The following is a 23,946-nucleotide window of genomic DNA, read 5'->3' as shown; positions in this document are numbered from 1 at the left end:
ATATTATTTCATTTTTACTCAGGTTGGAGTAAGAACTGAGGGACTCCAGGAGAGTCTTCTGAAAAACCCTGGCATTTTGGAGAACACTGACAGGGTCACCAAGATGAGGCGTGTCCTTAGAGCTGTAGGCAACAAGAATCATGAAGAGAACAAATACAAATTGTTAATTTCAGTGCAGGATGAAATGCACATGATTAAAGCACTGTACTGATGTACAGATGGTATGACCTTTTTTCACAGCTTTCGCATTGGAGAGGAATGCCCAATAGCAAGCCCCTGGCATCTGTGTATATCAAATTCTTTGGACAAGAAATTGCTTTTGCGAACATCAACAAGGCTATGATTGACCAGGCCATTGCGGTATGATTCCAGAACATAACCTTCCGTCCTTGAAATTGCTAAATAAATTGTATTTCACCATCTTATGAAACATAATAATGAAGCAAAATTCTACCCTGCAGCTTGCCACTGGACCCACCGTTGAAGCATACGGAAAGCATGCTATTAAGACTCTGCTGTCTGGTGCATCTTTCCATTATACTAAACCTATACTGGCTACTGAGATGCGTCGCATTATCCCCACTGCAGCTGGTTTTCCCATGGAACTCAGTGTTGTCACTGCTGCTGTGGCTGTTGCAGCGGTCCAAAGTAAGTAATTATTGACTACCGGTACATAACACCCACAACTTGCAACCCAATGCAATGTACTTTGGATACGTTCTGGGATGAATCCACGTAGTATTATTGATGAGATAAGTTACGTTGTGCTAGTGCATAATTGATGTATAGAGTGGGTAAGAAATACTTCTATATTGTATTTGTTTTGGTATAGTCAAGGCCAAGACCACTCCAGCGCTGCCAGAAACTTTTAATTTTGCTCACCTACTGGAGACAGCCATCTGTCAGCTTGAGACTGAGATCAAACCAAGGTAAGAAAATCAATCAATCAGCCACTCTTACTACAGTGATATTTACTATAATTAGATATAACAGTAATATTCAAAATATCATTTTAAATGATTTGTCTCATTGACCTAGCATTGCTATGGAAACCTTTGCTATGATGGGAGTAAATACTGCTATGCTCCAGGCAGCTGTGTTGACCAGAGGTAAGGTCAACTCTCTTATGCCATCAAAAATAGCAGTAAGGCTTGACATCACTGATGGCAACTTCAAGATTGAGGCATTGCCCATTGCTGCGCCTGAGTACATTGCAACTGTGCAGTAAGTCATACATTTTTCTTCATGTATTTCTCCATTAATCTCTAAAATGTGCAAACTTCGAAACTCTCTTTATTCTTTCAACAGAGTTCAAACTCATGCTGTGGTAAGAAATATAGAGGATCTTGCAGCTACAAAAATCACACCCATCATCCCTGCCAAAATCTCGGAACCCATATCAAAAGAGAGACTCACATCTATGATTTACTCCTCTATTGCTGGGAGCTCAGTGAGTCTCTCTCACACACACACACACACACACACACACACACACACACACACACACACACACACACACACACACACACACACACACACACACACACACACACACACACACACACACACGATAGTTACCGTAGTCCAAATACTTATACTCCTTTCTTCTGTTTTAGTCAAAGTCCTCTGAGGTGCTTTATCCTGATATGCCAGTTAACATGGAGCCCCTTGTAAAGGCAGCCCAGTTTAATAAGAAGTACTGTGCTACCCTCGCCATGAAGAGTTGTGTTAAGATTGTCTCAGAGAATGCTGCATTCATCAGGGACACTGCTTTCTACAAAATGATTGGAATGCATTCAGCTGCTGTTTATGTGAAACCTGGCAAGTGTTCTAAATACAACATACAATTAAATACACACTATGTAAATCTCACACACACGCACACGCACGCGCACGTGCAATTTAATAACATTTCAATTTTCAGTTAAAGGTGTAGTCATTGAGGGACTGGTGATGGAGGTTCAAGTCGGACCAAAGGCTGCAGAGAAGCTCATTAAACACAACAGCCTATGCGAAGAGGAAGTCACTGACGAAAAATCAGTCTTGCACAAACTCAAGAAAATCCTGTATCCTGGTCTGAGGAATGGCACCGTGTCTTCCTCCAGCTCCAGCAGTTCTCGCTCCAGCAGCTCTCGTTCCAAGTCTTCGTCCGTATCCTCCAGTTCCTCGTCTCGCAGCAGCAGCAGGCTTAGCTCCAGTAGATCAGTGAGCAGTTCTTCTAGCTCCAGCTCCTCCAGGTCTGCTCAGATCTCGAAGGTAACTCATTAATCATGATTTCATGACTTTACGTAGAAGGAAATATGGAGTATAGTGAGCTCTTCATATCACAATTTATGAAAAAGTGGAATCTGACACAAAAATATTTTTTGTTCCAAACAGGCTATAATTTACCCCCATACGTTCCAGAGGAACCACAAAAAGCAGGTATGTTTTACTTATCTTGGGCAAGGATAAGTAAAAAAAAACTTTAAAAAACTGCAGTCAATTTCTCACAAATCTCCTATGACGTTTGTACAGACAATCATCTCTCAAGCCACCTCAGCAGTAAGAAACTACAAGAGCAGAAGCAGTGCTTCAAGTTTTGAGGCCATCTACAAGCAGGTAAAGCTTTATCCTCTTAGACAGAAATTAACATTTGATCTGTGGGTGAATTTACATCAATTAACACTGTTCCTCAGAATAAATGCCTGAGCGAGGTTTCCGCTCCTACCTTTTCCATCCTCTTCCGTGTGAGGAGAGCTGACCAGAAGTTGCAAGGATATCAGATCGCTGCCTACCTGGACAAACCTACAGCCAGAGCGCAGTTAATGCTTTCTTCTTTGGCTGACTCCAACTGGGGGTTATATGCCGATGGAGTTGTGCTTAGCAAGCATAAAGCTATGGTAAGAAGCCTTTTATTTTTACGTCATCCATCTATCTAGCATAAAGCAGCCATGTCCATGTGTGTATTGTTGCAGTTTTAAAAGGGTGCCCTTAAAAATCAGCTGAATGTTTATCCCAATATCCCTACAGGTCAAGTTTATCTATGGAACGGACAGTGATCGTTTTCAGGCTGTGATCACCAGTGAGACTGGTCTAGTTGGTCCAAACCCTGCAGCCCGCCTGAAAGTGGATTTGAAAAGTGTCAGAATAATCCCTGTTATTCGGCGCTATGCAAAGATGTAATTCTAAGCATACCTGTACATACATGTACTGTGGTTCTTTATACAGTATACAGTATGCATTCCTAATGATGGCCTATTTCAAATTTAAAGAGCCATTTTTTAAACATGACAACATGACAAACATTTATCTTATAGTGCCTACGAGTATGTTCCTGCTGCTCTCCTCAATTCACTGGTTGGGGGAAAGGAAAATAACACAGAAGGCCAAATGTCACTAACTGTGGTCGCCACATCTGAAAGGACTCTGGACATCATTTTGAAAACACCAAAAGTATGATGGATCAGATTTTGTTCCTGGATCACTGAAGCTGTATTCTTTTTGTTTATTTATTTAATATGCCTAATTATTGTTTTTTCCTTCTTGCAGATGAGCTATTACAAAATGTCTCTGCCTCTTCCAATCTCTCTGCCACGTAATGAATTCAGTGGTCTTTCCCCTTTTGATGACAACATGGTTAACAAATTGCACTATTTTCTCACCAAGACCAATGCAGGTAATATAAAAAGAAAATTCTATAAATTTGAGGAAAACTTTTTATTTAATTTAAATTTTCCCACATGCCAAAAGACATTTTTAAGAAAACTATATTGAGATTTATTTTTCCTTCTATTCTATTTATGTTTTTGTTTTTCTTCACAGCTGAATGTAGCTTCATCAAAAACAAACTGACCACATTCAACAACAGGAGTTACACAAATGAGATGCCCGTCTCTTGCTACCAGATTCTGGCTCAGGATTGCACCCATGAACTCAAGTTCATGGCTCTGCTGAAGAAAGATGCTATTGAACAGAACTATATCAATGTCAAAGTTGCTGACATGTGAGTCTTTGAATACCATGCCCAAAATAATAATAATGATGATAATAATTTACAATTAAAAATATATATATGTGAGAGCTGCCATAATAATTTGTTACATGTGTGCCTTTTCAGTGATATTGACCTGCATCCAAAGAACAATGATGTGATTGTGCTAATTAATGGAAGGGAAATTCCCATCAGCAACCTCCCATACCAGCATCCCACAGGTTTAAACAAATATTAATTACATCCTCCAGATATTATATAGCAGTAAAACCACCATGCCAAATTTACTTTTCCAAAATAAGCATTATGTTTCTGACAAACCAGGGTTTCTCATATTTTTTCCTCTGGGAATCTTATCATTCTGCTTTAAATACTTTTTAATAAACACGATTAAGCTACAGATGACCTGCATATTTAAACTGACCTGAATAATTTATTGTGGTATGTTTTTACTATCAGCTCAAATCCAAATCATACCTAAGGGTGAGGGCATCGCTATCTATGCTCCAAGCCATGGACTTCAGGAAGTCTACTTTGCTAAGGACACATGGAAGGTAAAAAATAAAATAAAATCATTGTTTTTAATAAATGTTAAATCTATATTCCAATAGCAATCGTTGCAATTTTGAACAAACCAGGGGCGCAGCCATCTTTTATTTTTTTTTTAATCGGTAAAATCAGGCAAAAATAAGAATTAAATAACATAACACTAACACTAACCCTAACCCTAAAACCGAAATAAACTAACAAAAAAACGCCCCAAATCCGCCCAAACGGCAAATTTTCGCACACGCGCAAGGGTCGCCCACCCGCTCCTGTCTAGGCCCAGCCTATACTAGCGTCCTGGCTGCACCACTGGCTGTTTGTTTGTTCAATAACTGGTGTTTCCCCTTCTCTTAGAAAACAGAAAATACAGTTTCAGGTCAGGGTACCAATGCCATTCAAATCCAGAGAGAGATACAACTCATACAAGATACAGGATAAACATGTGAAACTGGAAGTGATGAAACAAAATAATGAGCAAACACAATTGGAACACAGTAAAACTGAAGCTGATGATTGACGGGGTTCTCTCTCCTGATTGGATAAAATTGGTATCCCAACCTGAAAATAATGTTTCTGTTTACTAAAGAGCTGAGGAGATGGATGGGGAGACCACTAATACTGAACAAACACTCTATAGTAGTGATAACTACTTGAATATAGAGATTTAACATTTTAACAACAAAAAAACGTTCCACGCTCTTTAAAGGAATAGTTCATCCAAAAAATTACTTATTTTCAATTGCACACCCCATGAAGCCTTGAATTCATGGATTTGTTTTTGTTTTTGTTGCATTCCTAAGCTAATAATTTGATTCCCGTCTCCTACCGACTAGTGTATCCGGTAGGAGACACAAAGTAGATTCTTTGTGTCTCCTACCGGAAATACACACGGTCATCAAATTGTTGGCTTAGGAATGCGACAAAAACAAAAAGAAATCCATGAATTCAAGGCTTCATGGGGCATGCAATTGATATAAAATAAGTCATTTTTTGGGTGAACTCCTCCTTTAAGTATAGCATGAATGCAGTATAAATGACTATACTCTTCAAATATTTTGTTAAATGACTTTTAAATGTACTCAAACCTTGTAGCTTTACTATAAAACGACACAAATGGACAAACCTCAAATTCTTGACCATGGGGATTTATCAAACAACATAAAAAGTGCTGCTGACATTTGAAAAAGCTTATGAAGCCATTAGAATCATGAGCTGAGATAATATAATTATACAGTATGTATGGCCATTCCATTCAGATTAAAGTGGTGGACTGGATGAAGGGACAGACATGTGGACTTTGCGGAAAGGCTGATGGGGAAGTCAGACAAGAGTACCGCACTCCCAACGGACATGTGACCAAGAATGCAGTCAGCTATTCCCATTCCTGGGTGCTCCCTGCTGAGAGCTGCCGTGACACCACTGGTAAAACCCTAGTCTTTTTTGTAGTCTCATTCAAAACCATGGCATAAACCAAGATTAGTGACATGAAAAGAATTTGAAATGTTATCATGGCACACAGGTGGATTAATCGACTCTCTACAAACACTGATGAGGGATTGCCTTTAAAGCAAGTTAATTATCCATACCTCTCCAATACAGAGTGCCGTATGCGACTTGAATCTGTGCCGTTGGACAAGCAGATCATGGTTCATGGGCAGGAGTCCAATTGCTACTCTGTTGAGCCGGTGCTGCGCTGTCTGACTGGCTGCGTGGCTGTCAAGACCACTCCTGTCACTGTGGGCTTCCACTGTGTGCCTGCTGGTAAGTCTATAAAATGATTTTAAAAGAATAAAAAATATAAAAACAGTTTCAAAAGCTATAGCTGGAAGATTTAGTGGAAAATCTCAGTTCCTAACTACTTTACTCTCCTCACAACTGCAGATTCAATGGCGAGTCCGTCTGAAACTAGTGGCTACGAGAAGAGTGTGGACCTGAGGGAGACAACAGAAGCACATCTGGCCTGCAGCTGCAACACTGAGTGTGCATAAACTCTTTTGTGTCATGTGTGTCTGGGTCTTTTGTGTCATTCACAGTTATGTTATTTGTTATTTCAGCTCAATTGTCTGGATTATTTTGTTTGTAAAATGTGATGATAATAAATATAGAACCAGCATCCCAAAATATGTTGTCTGGATGTTATTTCTAAATGTTCTGAAAGTTATTAGGTTTGTCCAGAGATAGGTTTGAAACAAACAATGTTCTATATAATAGAATAGAATAATTGTATTGGCATCAGTAAATGACTGACAGCAATAGAAACGTCACAGTGGATCAAAACACAAAAAAGCTGAAGCTTGTTTACATTGTGGTCCAACAAAGTCTACAATCTTGGGGGCAGGCCAGCTGATGAACTGGTGTCGCTAAGTCCAATTAGATTTAGCTGAGTCTACTTAGATGTCCAATTAGATCCCTCTAATAGCTATTCCTCTCCCCTTTTCCCAGAAATTGCCAAATTGTACATGCATGACAAATTAAACAAAGCTGACAATCTGTTCAGTTGTAAAACTGCTGATCAGTCTCCTAGATGCATAGATTTGATAACACATTGGAAGGTAGCGTAACAAGCGAACCGCAATTTACTTTGTTGCAATTATGCTTACTGATCTTATTTCAGTTAATCTACCCGACACCAGGGGCTACATTTCTCAAGTGTAGGGAGACCAAGTCCAACCACTGCAGATATACTAACTAGTTACTTTATATTGCATTAACATATACCATACACATATTTGTTATAATACCGTTGTATTCATCGAAAAAGTTTAGGATTGCCACTTTAAAACAATAAGATGGCAGAATGTTCCTGATTGAAGTACAAATAATGTTTTTTTCCTCTTCATTTGGAGACTTTACCTGATAATATGACTATATGAATACTGAAAGTATTGATATTCGTGAATGCAATACTGTAATTTCCTTTTAAGAATTCGATTCCATTGGAAAGAATCAGCCAAAAAGCAAAGCAAAATAGAATGCTATTTGGCCCTAAATAGAGAATACTCAATCCAGAATACCTGAGCACTGTGACTGATCCAAACCTAAGGAAGACCCTGACTAGGTACAGACTCAGTGAACACAGTCTCACGATCGCAGACCTGCCTCCCAAGAGAAGATAGACAGTGCACCCATTGCTCACAAAACAAGGTGGAACCTGAGATACATATTCTAACCACCTGCCCACTGTACAAAGACATCAGAGACACAGACATCCCACGGATCACAATCACCTAAAGAGAGTTTGAAAACATGACCAATGACAAAAAAAACTCCCATAGCTGCTGGGTGAAGTACAACAGTGTGCAAACACAACAGCAAGATTTGTGAGCTGTTGTGACGGAAGAAGGATGTCCACTGAAACACAACCACCCTAAGGTCTATTAATCAAATGTCAACAGAGCAGCTGCCTTTAATATACATTTGAAAAACTACTGCTACCTCTGTACTTTTAAATACACTTGAAAATTGTTGTAATTTGCGTCACAGGTTTTATACCAATGACAGCTAAACCTTGAAATATTGCAATTTGTTCCAAAAAGCTTTATACAAGTTATGCTTACATTTATATATAACTGCTCCTAACAGCAAATGCACAAGTATGATGTTTTTTGCAAGGTATAGTTTTTGATTGCAAAGGGACACAGCTCTGTTTACACATCTCTTTATTCCCTTCTATTAATTTTATCTTATCCTATTTCATTGTAATTATTAGTGTACATATACATTTGCTATTCTTGCTTTATGTTTGTTTTGTTTCATGTTTGCTTTGGCGATGTAAACGTATGTTTTCTCCTGAATTTAATGTGTGATGCTGACAAGTATTTAATGTGTGATGCTGACAAGTAAAACAAATAAACACTGAAAATTGGATTGGAACTATGGTACTTCTCCTTCTTCCCTCTCTGTTCCTCCGAAAAGAAAATAATTGTGGTATTACCCATCTCTATTTACTGACATTTTGCTACCTGATTGAAGCCTGGTCCGGTCAGCCTGTATTTCTGCGGACTACTAGATCAGAGCCAAGCAGTTGTCCAATTCTCTCCCAACTTGCTACAAAAATCGCTCATGGCTCTGGCTAGGCAGCCATCTACTTTTCCATCTTCACATGTGTCTCCACTTCTAATAATCACAAAATGTTTGCTAATTTTCCCCATATTGTACCCCGTAGGCGGCGCATACCAAAACGCTCGCCCCAAAACACCCCGGAGCAAATCCAGCGGTATTCACCTGGCATTCCTAAACGTAACCTCAGTAAACTATGCCTAACCTAAATGTAACCTAATTGAAATGGTGACAAAACCTAATCTTATTCCTAAACTTAACCTCAGTAAAACTATGACTAAACCTAAACTTATTTCTAACCTTATCCTCAGTAAAACAAATACAAGAATACAAGAATCACTGGTCCGGCGTGGTCCGCGGGGAAAAAAAGTGTTTTGGGGCGAGTATTCCGGTTACCAACACAAGCCGTTACCCTGGCCGGCTGATCTTTTCACTCTGAGCAGCATAAGTAACCGGAACAGTGGGCCCCTGACAACACTGCCAACCATTTCTTTAGCCCTGCCAACAGGGCTAAAGACTGTTAAAAGAGGAAAAGAACAAAGATAGAGTGAAGAAAAAAGAATAACGAATAACGCAAAAGAGAGACTAATCTATAAGATCATTCTAATTTATTCCGAATATTCCTGTAATAGAGCTGATTGATGCACAATTATTTGTCTCTGCATTCATGCTGATCCAAAATAATGGGCCTCTATAACTGACTGTGAGCTTAAATCTAAACCAAACAAAAAATAACCCAAATCCAAAATGACATTAACTGGATAAAAAGTGGAAAATGTACAGGATTCTAGGGGAGTTAAAATTGTCAAGCCACCCTGCCCAATGAACATTGTTGGTTGAAAAGGTTTCTGTAGTTCAGCCATTACAAACTTTTGGGCCGAGGATATTACCCACAAATAATTGGCAAAACACTGAGATTGCATTGATAATATAACATTAATCTAAAATAATGAATGTAAAACAAATTAACGATTGAAATATTTCAATGAAAATGTGTTTCCATTTAAATCGATTGATTGAGCATAAACATGCTCTGAAAATGCATAGCGTGCACCCACCTGGTCACTTAACTTATGTCCAGTTCAGAACTAACATTTACTTGCGCTACATTTCAAATTAGCATATTTAAAACTTGATGATGTTGCTGTTACATACTGTAGTCCTGTTATTTCTGTTCTATTGATTCATTAGGTTAATCAGGCTTGCCATTCATATATGTCTGTTATAATACATGTCCGTATGTTCAATTCCTTGCCAACCTTTAACATTTGCTGTGTTGTTCCCCTGCTCTCTCTCCGCATTTCCTGTCTCTGTCAAATAAATACTTTAAAACGGTCTCTATTTTGGGCATTATAGGTGACAAATACAATCTTTTAAAAAAGCTATTTTTTTATTCCGATTAAATATACAGGGCTTAAGTTTTAACACATTAGCAATATCCAATAACAGTCTGAGTCAAGCTGACCACTGTTAAGTTTCAAAACCAGGTCAAATGATTTTGGCACATTTTTGTATCTAGTCTGTTGCATCATAGCTACTGTTTTCCATGGAACTAGATACAGTATTATGTCCCTCACCACTCCATGGAAGGCCATTTTGACCAGATTGGACCAGTAATGAATAAAAAAAAGTAGGATTTCAAACATTAAAAAAAATAGCCAAAAATAGCTGATCTACAGTAAAGCGTGGTGAGCTTGTAGATTGCCTATTTTTGCTATTTGTTGTCCAACAAGGTATACAGGGCTAAAGAGCTTAAGTTGTTAACAAATATTTTTAAGACTAAGACTATACTATTCAGTTATGTGGTACTATTTATGGCAATATCCAATAGGAGTGTCTGAGTCAAGCTGACCATTGTTACATTTCAAAACCAGGTCAAATGATTTTGACCAGATTAGAAATGAAAGCCAAATACATTGCTCTAAGGAAAGGTTTAAATATATGTTGCCAGTGGTGTAAAGTAACTAAGTACATTTACTCAAGTACTGTACTTAAGTACAGTTTTGAGGTATTTGTACTTTACTTGAGTATTTCCAATTTCCAATACTTTACTTGTACTCACTACATCTCAGAGACACATTTTGTACTTTTACTCCACTACAATTATTTGAAATCTTTAGTTACTAGTTACTTTGTAGATTTTATTACAAAACACCACTTAACCACTTCAGCCCTAAATACATTTCGGCCCTTTGAAAATAGCCGATCTACGAGCTCACAATGCGTCGCGATGCAACGCATTGTGAGCTTGTAGATCGGCTATTTTCAAAAGATTTTTATACACTTGAAAACTTGAAATGGGACATTCTGCATAGTGAGTACATTTACTTTTGGTACTTTAAGTACATTTTGATGCCAATACTTTTGTACTTTTACCAAAGTACATCTTGAATTCCGGACTTTTACTTGTAACGGAGTATTTCTATAATGCAGTATTGATACTTGTACTTAAGTAAAACATTTGAGTACTTTTTCCACCACTGATTGTTGCAGGCGTCATGTGTCAGAAATAAGGTTGAATGATCTATTTTGATAGTAACAGTAAACATTGAATTTCTGTATAACTCACAGTGAGGAACGGTCTTTGCCCAGAGAACCAACGTGTCCACTAAAAGTTCAATGACAGGTCAAATCGCTTCACATCACACAGCAATAGGACAGGTTAACCTGACCTGTGGATCTACCTGTATGCTAACTTTGGACTTAACAAACAATCAGTCATTACAAGACGATATATAAGGGAGTGTATGGGACTCTCATCCTCACATCCTCCTCATCCTCTCACAATCATGAGAGTGGTTGTCCTCGCCCTGACTGTAGCCTTTGTGGGTAAGTATCATTTGATTCAGTCTTTCTTAATAATAATAATAGCTCAGATTTATATAGTGCTTTTCTAAGTACCCAAAGTCGCTTTACATAGAGAGAAGGAAGGAACCAACTTTATTAAGAAAAAATAATAATAATAAAAGATATGTGCTAGATTAAAATAATAGACCTTAATCACCATAACCATGAAATTATTTTAGAAAATGTTTTAATAGGGCTTAGGTGGTTAATAAATGATATTTTCTAAAGCATATTTTTGAAAATTATGTATTCTAATATATATACTATCATCATTTACAGCTTGTCACAACTATGGTAAGTCAATACTTCTATCAAATAGTTTAAAATGACCCGAAACACATCCCTGTTGAATACGTTTTCTTATTTTACAGAGCAAACATAAAATATCTGCATGATAAATATCTATGGAGTTCAAAACCTACAAATTAAATAACTATTTGAACTAACCTAATCATAAAGCAATTATTTGAACTAATACTAACATTGATACAAAAGAAAAGAAAAAAAGATGACAATGTGATCTCATTCATTTAATTTATTCTCACAGCCCCAGAGTTTGCTGCCGGCAAGACCTATGTGTACATGTATGAAGCAATGATCCTGGGTGGTGTACCCGAGGAGGGCCTGGCAAAAGCTGGAATCAAACTCAGCGGCAAAATTCATCTCCATGCATTTGAGAGGGACATCTTAATGCTGAAGGTCAGTGGTGGAAAAAGCACTCATATTTTGTACTTAGATAAAAGTGTCAATACTGCAATGTAGTGTCATTTACTCTGTTACGAGTAAAAGTCCGGAATTCAAAATTTACTTGAGTAAAAGTACAAAAATATTGGTATCAAAATGTACTTAAAGTACCAAAAGTATAAATAATTTATTATGCAGAATGTCCTGTTTCACAAGTTTTCAAATGTATAAAAATCTTTTGAAAATAGCAGATCTACAAGCTCACAATGAGTCGCATCGCAACACATTGTGATCTTGTAGATCGACTATTTTCAAATGGCCGAAATGTACATAGGGCTGAAGTTGGTAATGTTTTGTAATAATAATCAAAATCTACAAAGTAACTAGTAACTAAAGTTTTCAAATAATTGTAGTGGAGTAAAAGTAACATTTTCCTCTGAGATATAGTAAAGTAGAAGTAAAAGTATTGAAAATTGGAAATACTCCAGTAAAGTAAAAAATACCTCAAAATTGTACTTAAGTACAGTACTTGAGTAAATGTACTTAGTTACTTTACACCACTGGTCACACGCATCTCGTCTCTCCATAATGCACTTATCACGCTGTCTGGGAGAAACCTTGTATCTTCATATTTTAATCTTTTATGCGTTTTTTTCATAAATTAAATGTTCTATTTGATACTTGGTCGTAAGACAGTGTCACGCAAAATAGCAAAGATAACCGATCCACAAGCTCATGGGTCATGTTGCGATGCGTTGTGAGCTTATAGATCTGTTACGTTAGATTTTCTGAAAAATGTCAACTATAATGACATGACCAAAATAGAAACACCAGGTTGAAAGTGGTTAGGTTTGTCTGTGGGCTTTATAAAAAATATAACCAATGAAAAGTATTGGATGTATTTGGAACACGGGTAATCTTTTGACATGCTTTGGACATAGAAGATTTCCGCCCGGCAGTTAAGTATAATGTCTCTCTCCCATATGCAGCTTGTAGACCCAGAGATCTTCGAGTACAGTGGCGTCTGGCCCAAAGCACCTTTTGTCCCAGCGACAAAACTCACTTCCGCCCTTGCAGCTCAACTCATGACTCCCATCAAGTTTGAGTATGCAAATGGTAATGTGGGTAGGGTCTTTGCCCCAGCTGGTGTCTCCGCTACTGTGTTGAATATCTTCAGAGGAATCCTGAACATCCTTCATGTTAACATCAAGAACACCCAGAATGTCTATGAGTTGCAGGAGGTATGAACTGTACATTTCTGTATTGTGTACATCATAATACATTAAAAGGTAATTAATTAATAGTTTAGCTCTTATGTGTACTTTGCAGTGTTGCTCGCTCGGCACTTGTTGCATGTCTGTCAGCCCTGGATATGGGGGCCTGTAAAGCCCTTTGATACTATATCTCTGTGATTACGGGCTATGCAGATAAACTTGACTTGAATTATATTCAATATTATATATTCTATTACATATTTTAATTTATACTCATATTTACTTCATCTAGAATGGAGCTCACGGTGTGTGCAAGACCCACTACATAATCAGTGAGGACGTACAGGCTGAACGCATCCATCTGACCAGAGCCAAGGATCTGAACAACTGCCAGCAGGCCATCGTTAAGGACTTTGGTTTGGCTTACATGGACACATGTGCTGAGTGTCAAGCGGTAAGACCAATTCCATTTTCTGCCAGATACTGCCAGATATATTACTGCCAATTCAACGGGTTAACCATATGTTATGTCTGCACAGATCGCAAAGAACTTGAGGGGAGCAGCAACCTATGACTACATCATGAAGCCAGCAGCTGATGGTGCTCTGATCATGGAGGCAACAGTCACTGAACTGCGTCAGTTTTCTCCATTCAATGAGAGGAACGGAGCTGCTCAGATGATGGCCAAGTATGTTTGTCAAAGATTAACAAAATGGCAATAGACTAAAAATATCAAGTATGCTGAAACTATTTTTTATTGTGCAGACAGAGGCTGACCTTCCATATGATAGAGAAAGAGCAAATCACACCAGTACCGGAAGAGTATCTTCATCGTGGATCAGTGCAATACGAGTTCGCTTCTGAGCTTCTCCAGACACCCCTTCAGCTCCTCAAGATCACGAACCCAGAGGCACAGGTAGAGTGGTGTCGTCTTTTCATCTATTTTTTAAATTAAATTATAGCTTTATATGACACCATATGACTGTCTTCTTGTCTTCTCTAGGCTTTGGAAGTCCTAATTCACCTGGTTACATACAATAAGGTTCAGGTCCATCATGATGCTCCTCTGAAATTTGTGGAGCTTGTTCAGATTTTGCGTGAGGCCAACTGGGCGAGTATTGAGGCCATTTGGGATCATCACAAGACCAAACCAGATTTCAGGTAAGAAAGCGCTGATAAATTGTATAAACTATAAGATATCTGCTGAGCTACAATGCTGTTTACACAACATATCCATTTAAAACCAAACAAAATAAGGTTGTTGATATTCATTACATCAAATAAATACAAAATCTGAATGTCTCTGTGCCTAAAACTATTATCATTATGCTATTTTATTAAGAAATATCTTGAAATAATAATACATTTTACTACTAACGGTAATGTATATGGTATTGCATTGCTCTTCCCTAATAGAGTATGGTGTTGCTGTTTTTTGTTGTTGTTTTGTTTGTTTATATGTTTTTAACCCTTTCAATCCGGAAACGCATCTGTCATTTTAGATTTATTTGGCTATTCAAAAATAGCAGACGAGCTTGTAGATCTGCTATTTTTTTTTAATCTTGAAAATATTTGAATATATATTATTTAAAGCGAACATTTGTAAAACATTTAGTTCCAGGGACCTCCAAAAGCAAAGATTTTAGTTACAAATGTCAGCCCAAATTTTCATGATTTTTCAAAAATAGCAGATCTACAAGCTCGTAGCGCGGCACGCTATTTTTTAATAGCCCAAAGGAATCTAAAATGACACAGATGCGTCCCCGGATAGAATGGGTGAAATAAAAAGTATTTCCTCTGGTCTAGGCGTTGGATCCTAAATGCAATCCCTGCTATTGGTACACCAATCACACTGAGATTCTTCGAGGAGAAGTTGATGGCTGATGAACTCACTAATTGCGAAGCTTTCCCCGCCGTGCTGTTATCGGTGCAGATGGTGACAGCTGACATGGTCTCCATCCCACTATTTAAGGTAGGTGAACATTGGGCTCAGTAACCTCGTAAAAAAAAAAAAGTTCCTTATTATGCTTTATGACATGTTTTTACTTATTTCATTTTCATACTTTTATAAAGCAATTTGGAAGCTTATTAAGAAAGGTGTAATACCAACAGATACATAGTTTCAGATTATATATTTATCTGAAACTATGTGGACTAATTGGAATTTATCTTAAAATAGCATTCTTCCCTATGCTCTCCCACTCTATTGTCCTTTCAATGAAGGAAAGAAGTACAACATGAGGGGGGGTTTTTAACCCTAGCTCTATGTTATAAAATGTTTTTCCTATATCCACAGAAACTGGCTTTCAACAGAAAGGTCCAGGCCCAGCCAATTCTCCGTGAGGCAGCTATGCTCGGTTATGGAACCATGGTGGCCAAGTACTGTGCTGAGACACCCACCTGCGGTGCTGATCTTGTAAAAGTAAGAAATAGTATTGTCATAATCCCATTTTACATAACTAGTGGCCAATGGATTGGGGGGTTTTAATGAGCTGTCAACTCTCCACAGCCAATCATCGACCTTGCAGTCGAAGCTCTTGGCAAGAACGAAATAGAAGAAGTTGCCCTGCTACTGAAGGTTCTTGCCAATGCCGGCCATCCCGCTAGCCTTAAAATCATCACAAAGCTCCTACCCGGGTTTGGAAGTGCTGCCCCTGCTCTGCCACAGAGAGTTCAAGTTGAGGCTGTCCTGGCCCTGAGGAACATCGCTAAAAGGGCACCTGCAATGGTGGGTTTTTAAATCTCACAAACTAAATATGTATTTATTTCATATTTATACTGTAACTGCATTGTTTGACATAATCTGTTCTGGATATATTAGGTCCAAGATTTGGCTGTTCAAATCTTCATGGACAGGGCTCAGCATCCAGAGCTGCGTATGCTTGCATGCATCGTGCTGTTTGAGACCAGGCCACCAATGGGTCTGGTGACTGCAATAGCAAACGTTCTGAAGTCAGAGACCAACCTCCAGGTGGCCAGCTTCACTTATTCTCACATGAAGTCCCTGACCCGAAGCACCGCCCCCGACTTCGCTGCAGTGTAGGAGCCGTGACTTTTCTACATATATTTGGAGCTAGGGCTGGGCGATATGGAAAAAATATACCTCGATATCGATATTGTGGCGATAATAGCGTAACATGACAATAATCGTGTTTCAAAAATAGTGAAAATAGCAAATGCACAAGCTCACAACGAGTCGCACAGCATTGCGCTGTGAACTTATAGATTGGCTATATTCGCTCTTTAAGCATAAAATAGGGTTCAAGTGATTAAAAGCAGGAAAAGACTAAGCTTATGCCATATCTCGATATTACAATATCCTGATACGATGTCTAGTCTCATATCACAATATTGATATATCAATATATTTCCCAGCCCAAATTGGAGCTTCATTAAAGTGATTTGTTTTTTAAAATGCAACATAATAGTATACTTATAGTTTATAATCTTACTTACCCTTTCCTTTCAGTGCTGCTGCCTGCAACGTAGCTGTCAGGATCATCGGTCAGAAACTGGATAGACTGAGCTTCCGTTTCAGCAGAGCCATCCACCTTGATGCCTATTACAGTGAGACAATTAATGCTAATTATGTGGGAAAAGTAGAGTAATTAATCCTGTTTATCTACAAAGCCAAAGTGCAGTAACTACTATTTATTCATCTGAAAGGTCAAATCAGCCTTCATGATTTTGGGGGGTAAACAATTACCTCATGAACAGATACAATTAATTAATTAATTGTAATATCACTTGTATACCAATAACCCATTTGGCTGACCAGTATAAACACTTTAAAGCCTTTTTTATCAGTTTGATGCACTTTGGCTTTGTAGGGCAGTATACAGAGGACACATTTCACAATAAATTCACAGTAAATTCAAGTCATTTTACTTTGCACTTTGTACTTTTTTATTTTTGTGAAGCACATTGACTTTACTATGTATGAAATGCGCTATATAAATTTACTTGACTTGTTACAGATCCTTTGACCATTGGTGCTGCCGCCAGTGCTTTTTACGTTAACGATGCTGCCAGCATTTTGCCCAAAACTGTTGTAGCCAAGGTCCGAGCTTACTTGACTGGAGCTGCTACTGACGCTTTTGAGGTAATGTGCTTGGTCAAAGTGTAAGAATTCACAAAAAGATGGAAATGAATGAATTCATGTTAATGAGCATTGTCCATTTCTCTCTCTAAGGTTGGAGTAAGAACTGAGGGTCTTCAGGAGGCCCTTCTGAAATTCCCCGCTGTTCCTGAAGACGCTGATCGGATTACCAAGATGAAGCGCGCCATCAAAGCTGTATGTGTCCCTTCCTGAACAGTGAATTATCATGATTGTGGAAAACTATCTGTCAAATTTACCATTGTTTCTCTTTACAAGCTGACTGCCTGGAGGGCCCATCCCACAAGTGCACCACTGGCTTCAATGTATGTAAAGATTTTCGGCCAGGAAATTGCCTTTGCCAGCCTTGACAAGAACATCGTTGAGCAGGCAATTGCGGTATGTTCTGTTGCACAGTTCATCATCAGAACCTTCCAGCTCCATGTAATTATTACCATTCAATGAAACAAGAACTTGGCATAAAGACAATTGCTTACCAACAGCTTGCCACTGGACAAGCTGCCCGTGAACGTGGAATGAGCGCTTTCAGGGCTCTTATGGCTGGTATCCAGTATGTCAAGCCACTGCTACTTTCTGAGGTGCGACGCATCTTGCCCACTGCCGTAGGTTTGCCCATGGAGCTCAGTCTGTACACTGCTGCCGTGGCTGTTGCATCTGTTCAAGGTAGGTGCAAAATCATGCAATTAATTAATAAAACAATGTTACTTGCATTCTTACTTGCATCTTAGAACCATATGAAAGCCAATCACTTGTTGTGCTTATAGTTAAGGGCATCATGAAGCCAGAACTTCCAGAGAACTTCCACATTAGTCAACTGCTGACGGCTGACATTCAGTTAGATGCTGACATTAAACCAAGGTAGACCCGTTCAAACTAATATTTCACATCAATTTGTCATCACTTTTCGAAATCAGATACTAAAATGTTTTGGCCCTTTTCTCCAGTGTTGCTGTCCATACCTTTGCTGTGATGGGAGTCAACACCGCTTTTATCCAGGCTGCTCTGATGGCGAGAGCTAAAGTCAACATAATTGCCCCTGCAAGCATTACAGTAAGGCTTGACATTGCAGAAGGCAACTTCAAGATTGAGGCATTGCCTGTTCCTGCTCCTGAACATCTTGCAGCAGCTAGGTAAAACCTGTCTTTAGCAATTAAACAGTAATTATACAGATTTTGCATTACAAATCATCCAGAGTTTAGCATAAATGTAATAATTAAAACTAGTACCTATTGCATACTGTATAACAAGCATGTCCACTAAAGCGATTATATTAACTTTCTCTATGTCATGAATGTTTTGATGACAAATTCATTGGCCATCAAAACATAAAGTTAAATAAACATTGTTAACTTGAACATCAGCACAATGTTTGCAACAGACATACCTACAGTTTCTATTAGAATGAGGATTACACAATGCATGAATAACAGACTTAACTAGAAATGTGCTCCTCGGAGCACAGGTCTCCGCCAGGTCAGGAAGTTGTAATAGAGGTTGTGTTGTCACAGTACGTCCTGCGAAGCTTAGCCAATGGTGCCGGAGGTGCGGACGGACACACACACGGACGGACGGAGGGTAAAACATACTCTCCACCATGCCTTCGGCCTGGCGGAGACAATTACTATTATATCATTAAAATTGTTCTTCTTCTTTGATCACTGGCAGCTATGAGACATTTGCTTTGGTAAGGAATGTGGAGGATGCGGCTGCCGAAAGAATGATCCCAATGATTCCTGCCTGCGCAGCCATCTCAAGGGAATCATTCATGTCAAAGATCACGTCTACTGCCCCTAGTAGCTTGGTGGGCTGATTTTAAATAACTTTCTCATTCAAAATACCATCATGAAGAGAAAGATGGAATTTGACTGTCACAGGAACAACACATTTTATGCTCTTATAATTTTGTGTTTCAGGAAAAGTCTTCTGAGGTAATTTATTCAGAGACAGGCTTGAAGCCCACTATGAGGGCCCCTGGCAGCCATTTTGAATGGAACTTCTGTGCCAAGACCGAGACTTTTGGATTGAAGGGATGCCTTGAGGTTTTCTCAGAGAGTGCAGCCTTCCTCAGACCCACCGCTCTGTACAGACTAATCGGAAAGCATTCCGCCACAGCTGTTGTGAAACCAGGCAAGAACTACTGCAGTACACATGCAAAACATGCACTCGCACTCAAATACTGTACAAATGCATGCTTTATTTAGATAAGAAACAGGATTCATATGAGCAATACATTATGTCTATTTATAGTTGAAGGCGAACCCATTGAGGCGCTGGAGATAGAGGTTCAGGTTGGACAAAAGGCTGCAGCGAAGATCATTAAACAGCTCAACCTGAGCGAAGAGGACATTGCTGCGGTTAAACCAGTCATGCATAAACTCAAGAAGATCCTGATTCCTGGTCTGAATCGCACCGCGTCATCTTCCAGCTCCAGCAGCTCTGGCTCCAGCAGCAGCAGCAGCAGCAGCAGCAGCAGCAGCAGCAGATCCCTGAGCGCTCCTGCTCCCGCTCCAGCTTCTCGTCAATCCAAGGTAAAGTACCGAGGCCATTCTACAACTTAGATTTTTATGAATAACGGGGAATGTCTCTTTCAAGTAAAAAATAACCAACACATTGAACTGAAGACAGAATATCTTCATTCCAAACAGGTTGCAGGTAAACGCCAGCGCTTCCAGAAACACCACAACGTAAGTACATGAGTACATGAAATTTAGACGATGGTTCTTCTTTCAACATGTGGAAACTTCAGTTGTGCAGCAAACACATTTCTCCTTCCAATTTTATGTATAGGCGATCGCATCTCAAGCCACCTCCCAGGCCAGACCAAGCTTCGAGGCCGTGAAGGTGAGGCTTATTTTACATTACATTTTATTAGGACACTTTGTCAGAATCAGTCTGTGGATAAACAAACTGTTTTTTTTTTTCCTTTATCCTTAGCCAATCCTGGGTAATGCCGCCGATCTTGCTGTGACCATTCTCGTCCGTGCTGTGAGATCAGACCACAGAATGCAAGGATACCAAATCACTGCTCATTTGGATATGCCTAATTACCGTATGGAGCTCGTTTTGGCACCTTTGGCTGCGGCTGAAAATTGGAAGCTCTGTGCTATTGGTGAAGTAACTGGTGAAGCCAGAAGGAACATGATTGCTGTAAGAAACTATTATTCAATGTGGCCTGAACAGTTCAATAATCTATCTATAGACATAAAATAAAGATACGTTCTTAAACACTATTCCTTTGTTCGGCTCAAAGGCAAAGGTTTCCTGGGGACTGCGATGTCGGGAGTATGACGCTAAGATCATGGCTGAGACCGGTCTGGTTGGTCCAAACCCTGCAATCCGTGCAATAGTGAACTGGAGTGACCTGCCAATGGCTTGGAAGCACTACATCAGGATGTATGTCTTTTCATATTTCTGTAACATTACTTGTTTGTTGCTTTTGGCAAGTTTGACACAGTTTCACATAGTGTATGCTCTATTTATTGCCACCACTTGTTAGAAAATGTTAAAATCATTTATTGGAAATATATGTTTTGCCTAATCGTCCTCTAGACTTAAAATAAATATAGGTCTAATATTTAACTTAAGATTACAGAGGAAATAATGCTCTCACATATTTCCCACTAGGGCACGTAAACAGTTTCCTAACCTTGCTGAACTGCTTGGGATGATTGAAGAAAACGCATCAAATGCTAAGAACCAGATTACCGCAACCGTGGTTGCAACATCTGAGAAGTCTTTGAATATTATTTTCAAATCACCAAAGGTATTGTTTTCTCTTTTTTTTTTTACCATACTTGATTTTATGAATAACTGAATTGTTGTAATCATTACAACAATTAAAAGGAGAATTAGATACATTACAATGTAATGTATCTAATTATCCTTGTATTCAATTGATGATGATTGTTTTATTAATTGCAGAGGATATATGAGGAGGTTATCATTCTCCCCATTGCCCTGCCACTGGAAGATTTTACTGGTCTGACTCCCTTTGAAGACAATATTGCAGACAAAATCCAATACTTGTTGGCCAAGAATAGTGCAGGTAAAATGATCAGCCGATACAATTCTAAGAAAAGGTTGTTTAAAAAAGAAGAAATGTTTTAGCAATATTTGCATCTTGCTTTCAGTTCAGTGCAGCATGGTCAGAAACACACTGACAACATTCAACAACAGGACATACGTAAATCAGATGCCTGCATCTTGCTATCAAGTGTTGGCTCAGGATTGCACAGAGGAAATGAAGTTCATGGTTCTGCTGAAGAAGGACAATGAGGTGGCACCCAAACACATCAACGTGAAAATCGCTGACATGTAAGTACTCATCAACAGGAAATGAGTTCTAAACACAATGGTGCTGCTAGTTGCTGAACACCATACCTTTCACTTCTAGTGACGTTGACCTGTATCCCTCGGAAAACAACGTTGTGGTGAAGGTTAATGGACTGGCAATTCCCATCACAAACCTTCCTTACCAACATCCTACAGGTAGGCCATGTAAATGCTTGAATAGTCATTAGATCTTTTGCCTACAACAATTTTTAGGTGCCGTTCATTACAGTGCACCAATGTCACAAATACAAATTTGTTCTATGTGCAAATATACTTATAAAAAATAAATAAATAAAAAAAATAAAATAAAAAAAAAATCCTGATTCTGATGTTAGATTATCGGGATTATCTAAAACATGGTATTGTTGTTGAAGTAGCCTACCATCTCAAATTGTTTCATCTATACTCTACCAAAAGGTGCAATCCATATCAAACAGAGGGGTGAAGGCGTCGCTCTTTACGCTCCAAAGTATGGTCTCCCTGAAGTCTACTACGATAAGAGTACATGGAAGGTGATTAACAATCATTTTGGGAGTAATCTTTAATTCCACCAAATTACCAAAGCTGACATATTCAATTGAAATGAGTAACTGATCTGTTATTCTTTTTACCTGTATCTTCAGATTAAGGTCGTTGACTGGATGAAGGGACAGACCTGTGGAGTCTGTGGTAAGGCTGATGGAGAAGTCAAACAGGAGTACCGTACCCCTAGTGGACGCCTGACCAAGAGCTCAGTTAGCTATGCCCATTCCTGGGTGGTGCCTGCTGAGAGTTGCTCCGATACCAATGGTAAGATTTACAGCCAGAGTAGGATTTTTTTGTTGTTATCAACCGTCAGGCAAATTCCAAGCTCTAAGAGAAACGTTCACAGTTTACCCAGCCAAATAGGTTTCAAGAGAATAACCTCCACATGGTGGGTAATGCTCATTTCCCACCCTGCTTGAACATCTACCATTATGGAAGCAAATGGAAGCGCTCACCAAACAGTCAAGATTACTTGGCTGCTTACAACCATCAACATCAACTTAACTCCATTAGGTTTTTTATTTAATTATTCATACCTCTTTATTCTTAGAATGTCGTATGAGACACGAATCTGTGACAATGGAGATGGTGGTCCGTGACCAGATGTCCAGATGCTACTCTGTTGAGCCTGTTCTTCGTTGTCTGCCCGGCTGCTCCCCCATCAGAACCACTCCCGTCACTGTGGGCTTCCACTGCGTGTCTGCTGGTAAGTGTTAATGAAGAACAAGCTCGCATCACTGAGCTGAACATTGGATTCATTCTTAAAACGAAATGTGAAAACTGCGCTGTTGCTAAATTAGTTCAATGCAGTGGTGTTAAGTAATGAAGTACATGTACTCAAGTACAATTTGAGTTTTTTTTTTACTTTCTTTAGTATTTACAAATTTAAATATTTTTACTCCACTACATATCAGAGGCAAATATTGTACTTTTTACTCCACAATAATTATTTGAAACTACTTACTTTGTAGATTTTGATTACTACAAAACACACTATCCACTTCAGCCCTATATATATATATATTTCAGCCATTTGAAAATAGCAGATCTACAAGCTCACAATGCGTCGCGATGCGACACACAGTGGCTACTTTCAAAAGATTTTTTAATACATTTTTAACTTGTGAAATGGGACATTCTACACAATGATTACTTTTACTTTTGGTACTTAAAGTGATATTTTGATGCAGATACTTTTGTACTTTTTACACAAGTACACTTTGAATACAAGACTTCTACTTGTAACAGAGTATATCTACATTGCAGTATTGATAACTTTTACTTGAGCAAAACATGCAAGTACTTCTTCCATCACTGGTTAAATGTGTCTCTTTGCCCTTCTGCAGACTCCAAATCGACTGCCCCTCCGACCGACGTCTATGAGAAGAGTGTGGACCTGAGGGAGACCACAGACGCTCATGTAGCCTGTAGCTGCACGGCTCAGTGTGCCTAGAGCTGTTGCAGTGGCGTGGACAGCCTAGATTTATACTTCAGGAAACATTTCAAATTGTCAATAGTATATTTCAAATTGTAAATGTCAATACTTAATAAATCATTGTATGCATAAGTCTGTCTCCAGCATATGATTTCACTGGTTCATTGCAACTAACAATAACAGGAAACAAAACAATTATCATATTGGTAGAAAT

At 38.8% G+C, this 23,946-nt stretch overlaps 2 protein-coding genes across 2 annotated transcripts in view; both read left to right on the top strand.

Annotated features, from left to right (window-relative positions):
* Positions 1–6,507, top strand: part of LOC308086934 (vitellogenin-like) — a gene marked incomplete at both ends in the record, with an annotated part of 29,830 nt that extends 23,323 nt beyond the window's left edge. Inside the window, 16 exons of the mRNA XM_080430577.1 lie at positions 23–124; positions 241–360; positions 462–648; positions 833–929; positions 1,039–1,224; positions 1,309–1,450; positions 1,617–1,821; positions 1,937–2,256; positions 2,679–2,882; positions 3,013–3,064; positions 3,805–3,985; positions 4,100–4,194; positions 4,433–4,527; positions 5,776–5,941; positions 6,119–6,280; positions 6,401–6,507. Of these exons, the coding sequence (XP_080286703.1) occupies positions 23–124; positions 241–360; positions 462–648; positions 833–929; positions 1,039–1,224; positions 1,309–1,450; positions 1,617–1,821; positions 1,937–2,256; positions 2,679–2,882; positions 3,013–3,064; positions 3,805–3,985; positions 4,100–4,194; positions 4,433–4,527; positions 5,776–5,941; positions 6,119–6,280; positions 6,401–6,507 (2,421 nt within the window). The remainder of the gene's footprint in view (positions 1–22; positions 125–240; positions 361–461; positions 649–832; positions 930–1,038; positions 1,225–1,308; positions 1,451–1,616; positions 1,822–1,936; positions 2,257–2,678; positions 2,883–3,012; positions 3,065–3,804; positions 3,986–4,099; positions 4,195–4,432; positions 4,528–5,775; positions 5,942–6,118; positions 6,281–6,400) is intronic.
* A 4,860-nt stretch (positions 6,508–11,367) lies between these two features.
* LOC308086932 (vitellogenin-like) lies at positions 11,368–23,750 on the top strand (the record flags this gene model as incomplete). Its single annotated transcript, XM_080430575.1, has 33 exons — positions 11,368–11,407; positions 11,973–12,124; positions 13,099–13,350; positions 13,616–13,777; positions 13,863–14,011; positions 14,089–14,239; positions 14,327–14,484; positions 15,130–15,295; positions 15,620–15,745; positions 15,833–16,051; positions 16,145–16,362; positions 16,793–16,890; positions 17,301–17,425; positions 17,516–17,617; positions 17,699–17,818; positions 17,923–18,103; positions 18,205–18,298; positions 18,385–18,570; positions 19,106–19,241; positions 19,354–19,567; positions 19,688–19,968; positions 20,086–20,124; positions 20,228–20,281; positions 20,375–20,425; positions 20,691–20,833; positions 21,065–21,203; positions 21,362–21,485; positions 21,571–21,754; positions 21,834–21,928; positions 22,190–22,284; positions 22,396–22,561; positions 22,848–23,003; positions 23,644–23,750. 33 exons carry the CDS (start codon positions 11,368–11,370, stop codon positions 23,748–23,750), a joined length of 4,683 nt encoding a protein of 1,560 aa, XP_080286701.1.
* Between the last annotated feature and the right edge of the window lie 196 nt (positions 23,751–23,946).

Source organism: Gymnoscopelus braueri (genome assembly GCF_963280865.1).
Source record: "Gymnoscopelus braueri genome assembly, chromosome: 6".
In the NCBI taxonomy this organism is placed as follows: Eukaryota; Metazoa; Chordata; class Actinopteri; order Myctophiformes; family Myctophidae; genus Gymnoscopelus; species Gymnoscopelus braueri.
Note: the sequence above shows the minus strand (reverse complement) of the source record. Positions and strands in the feature narration are given on the sequence as shown.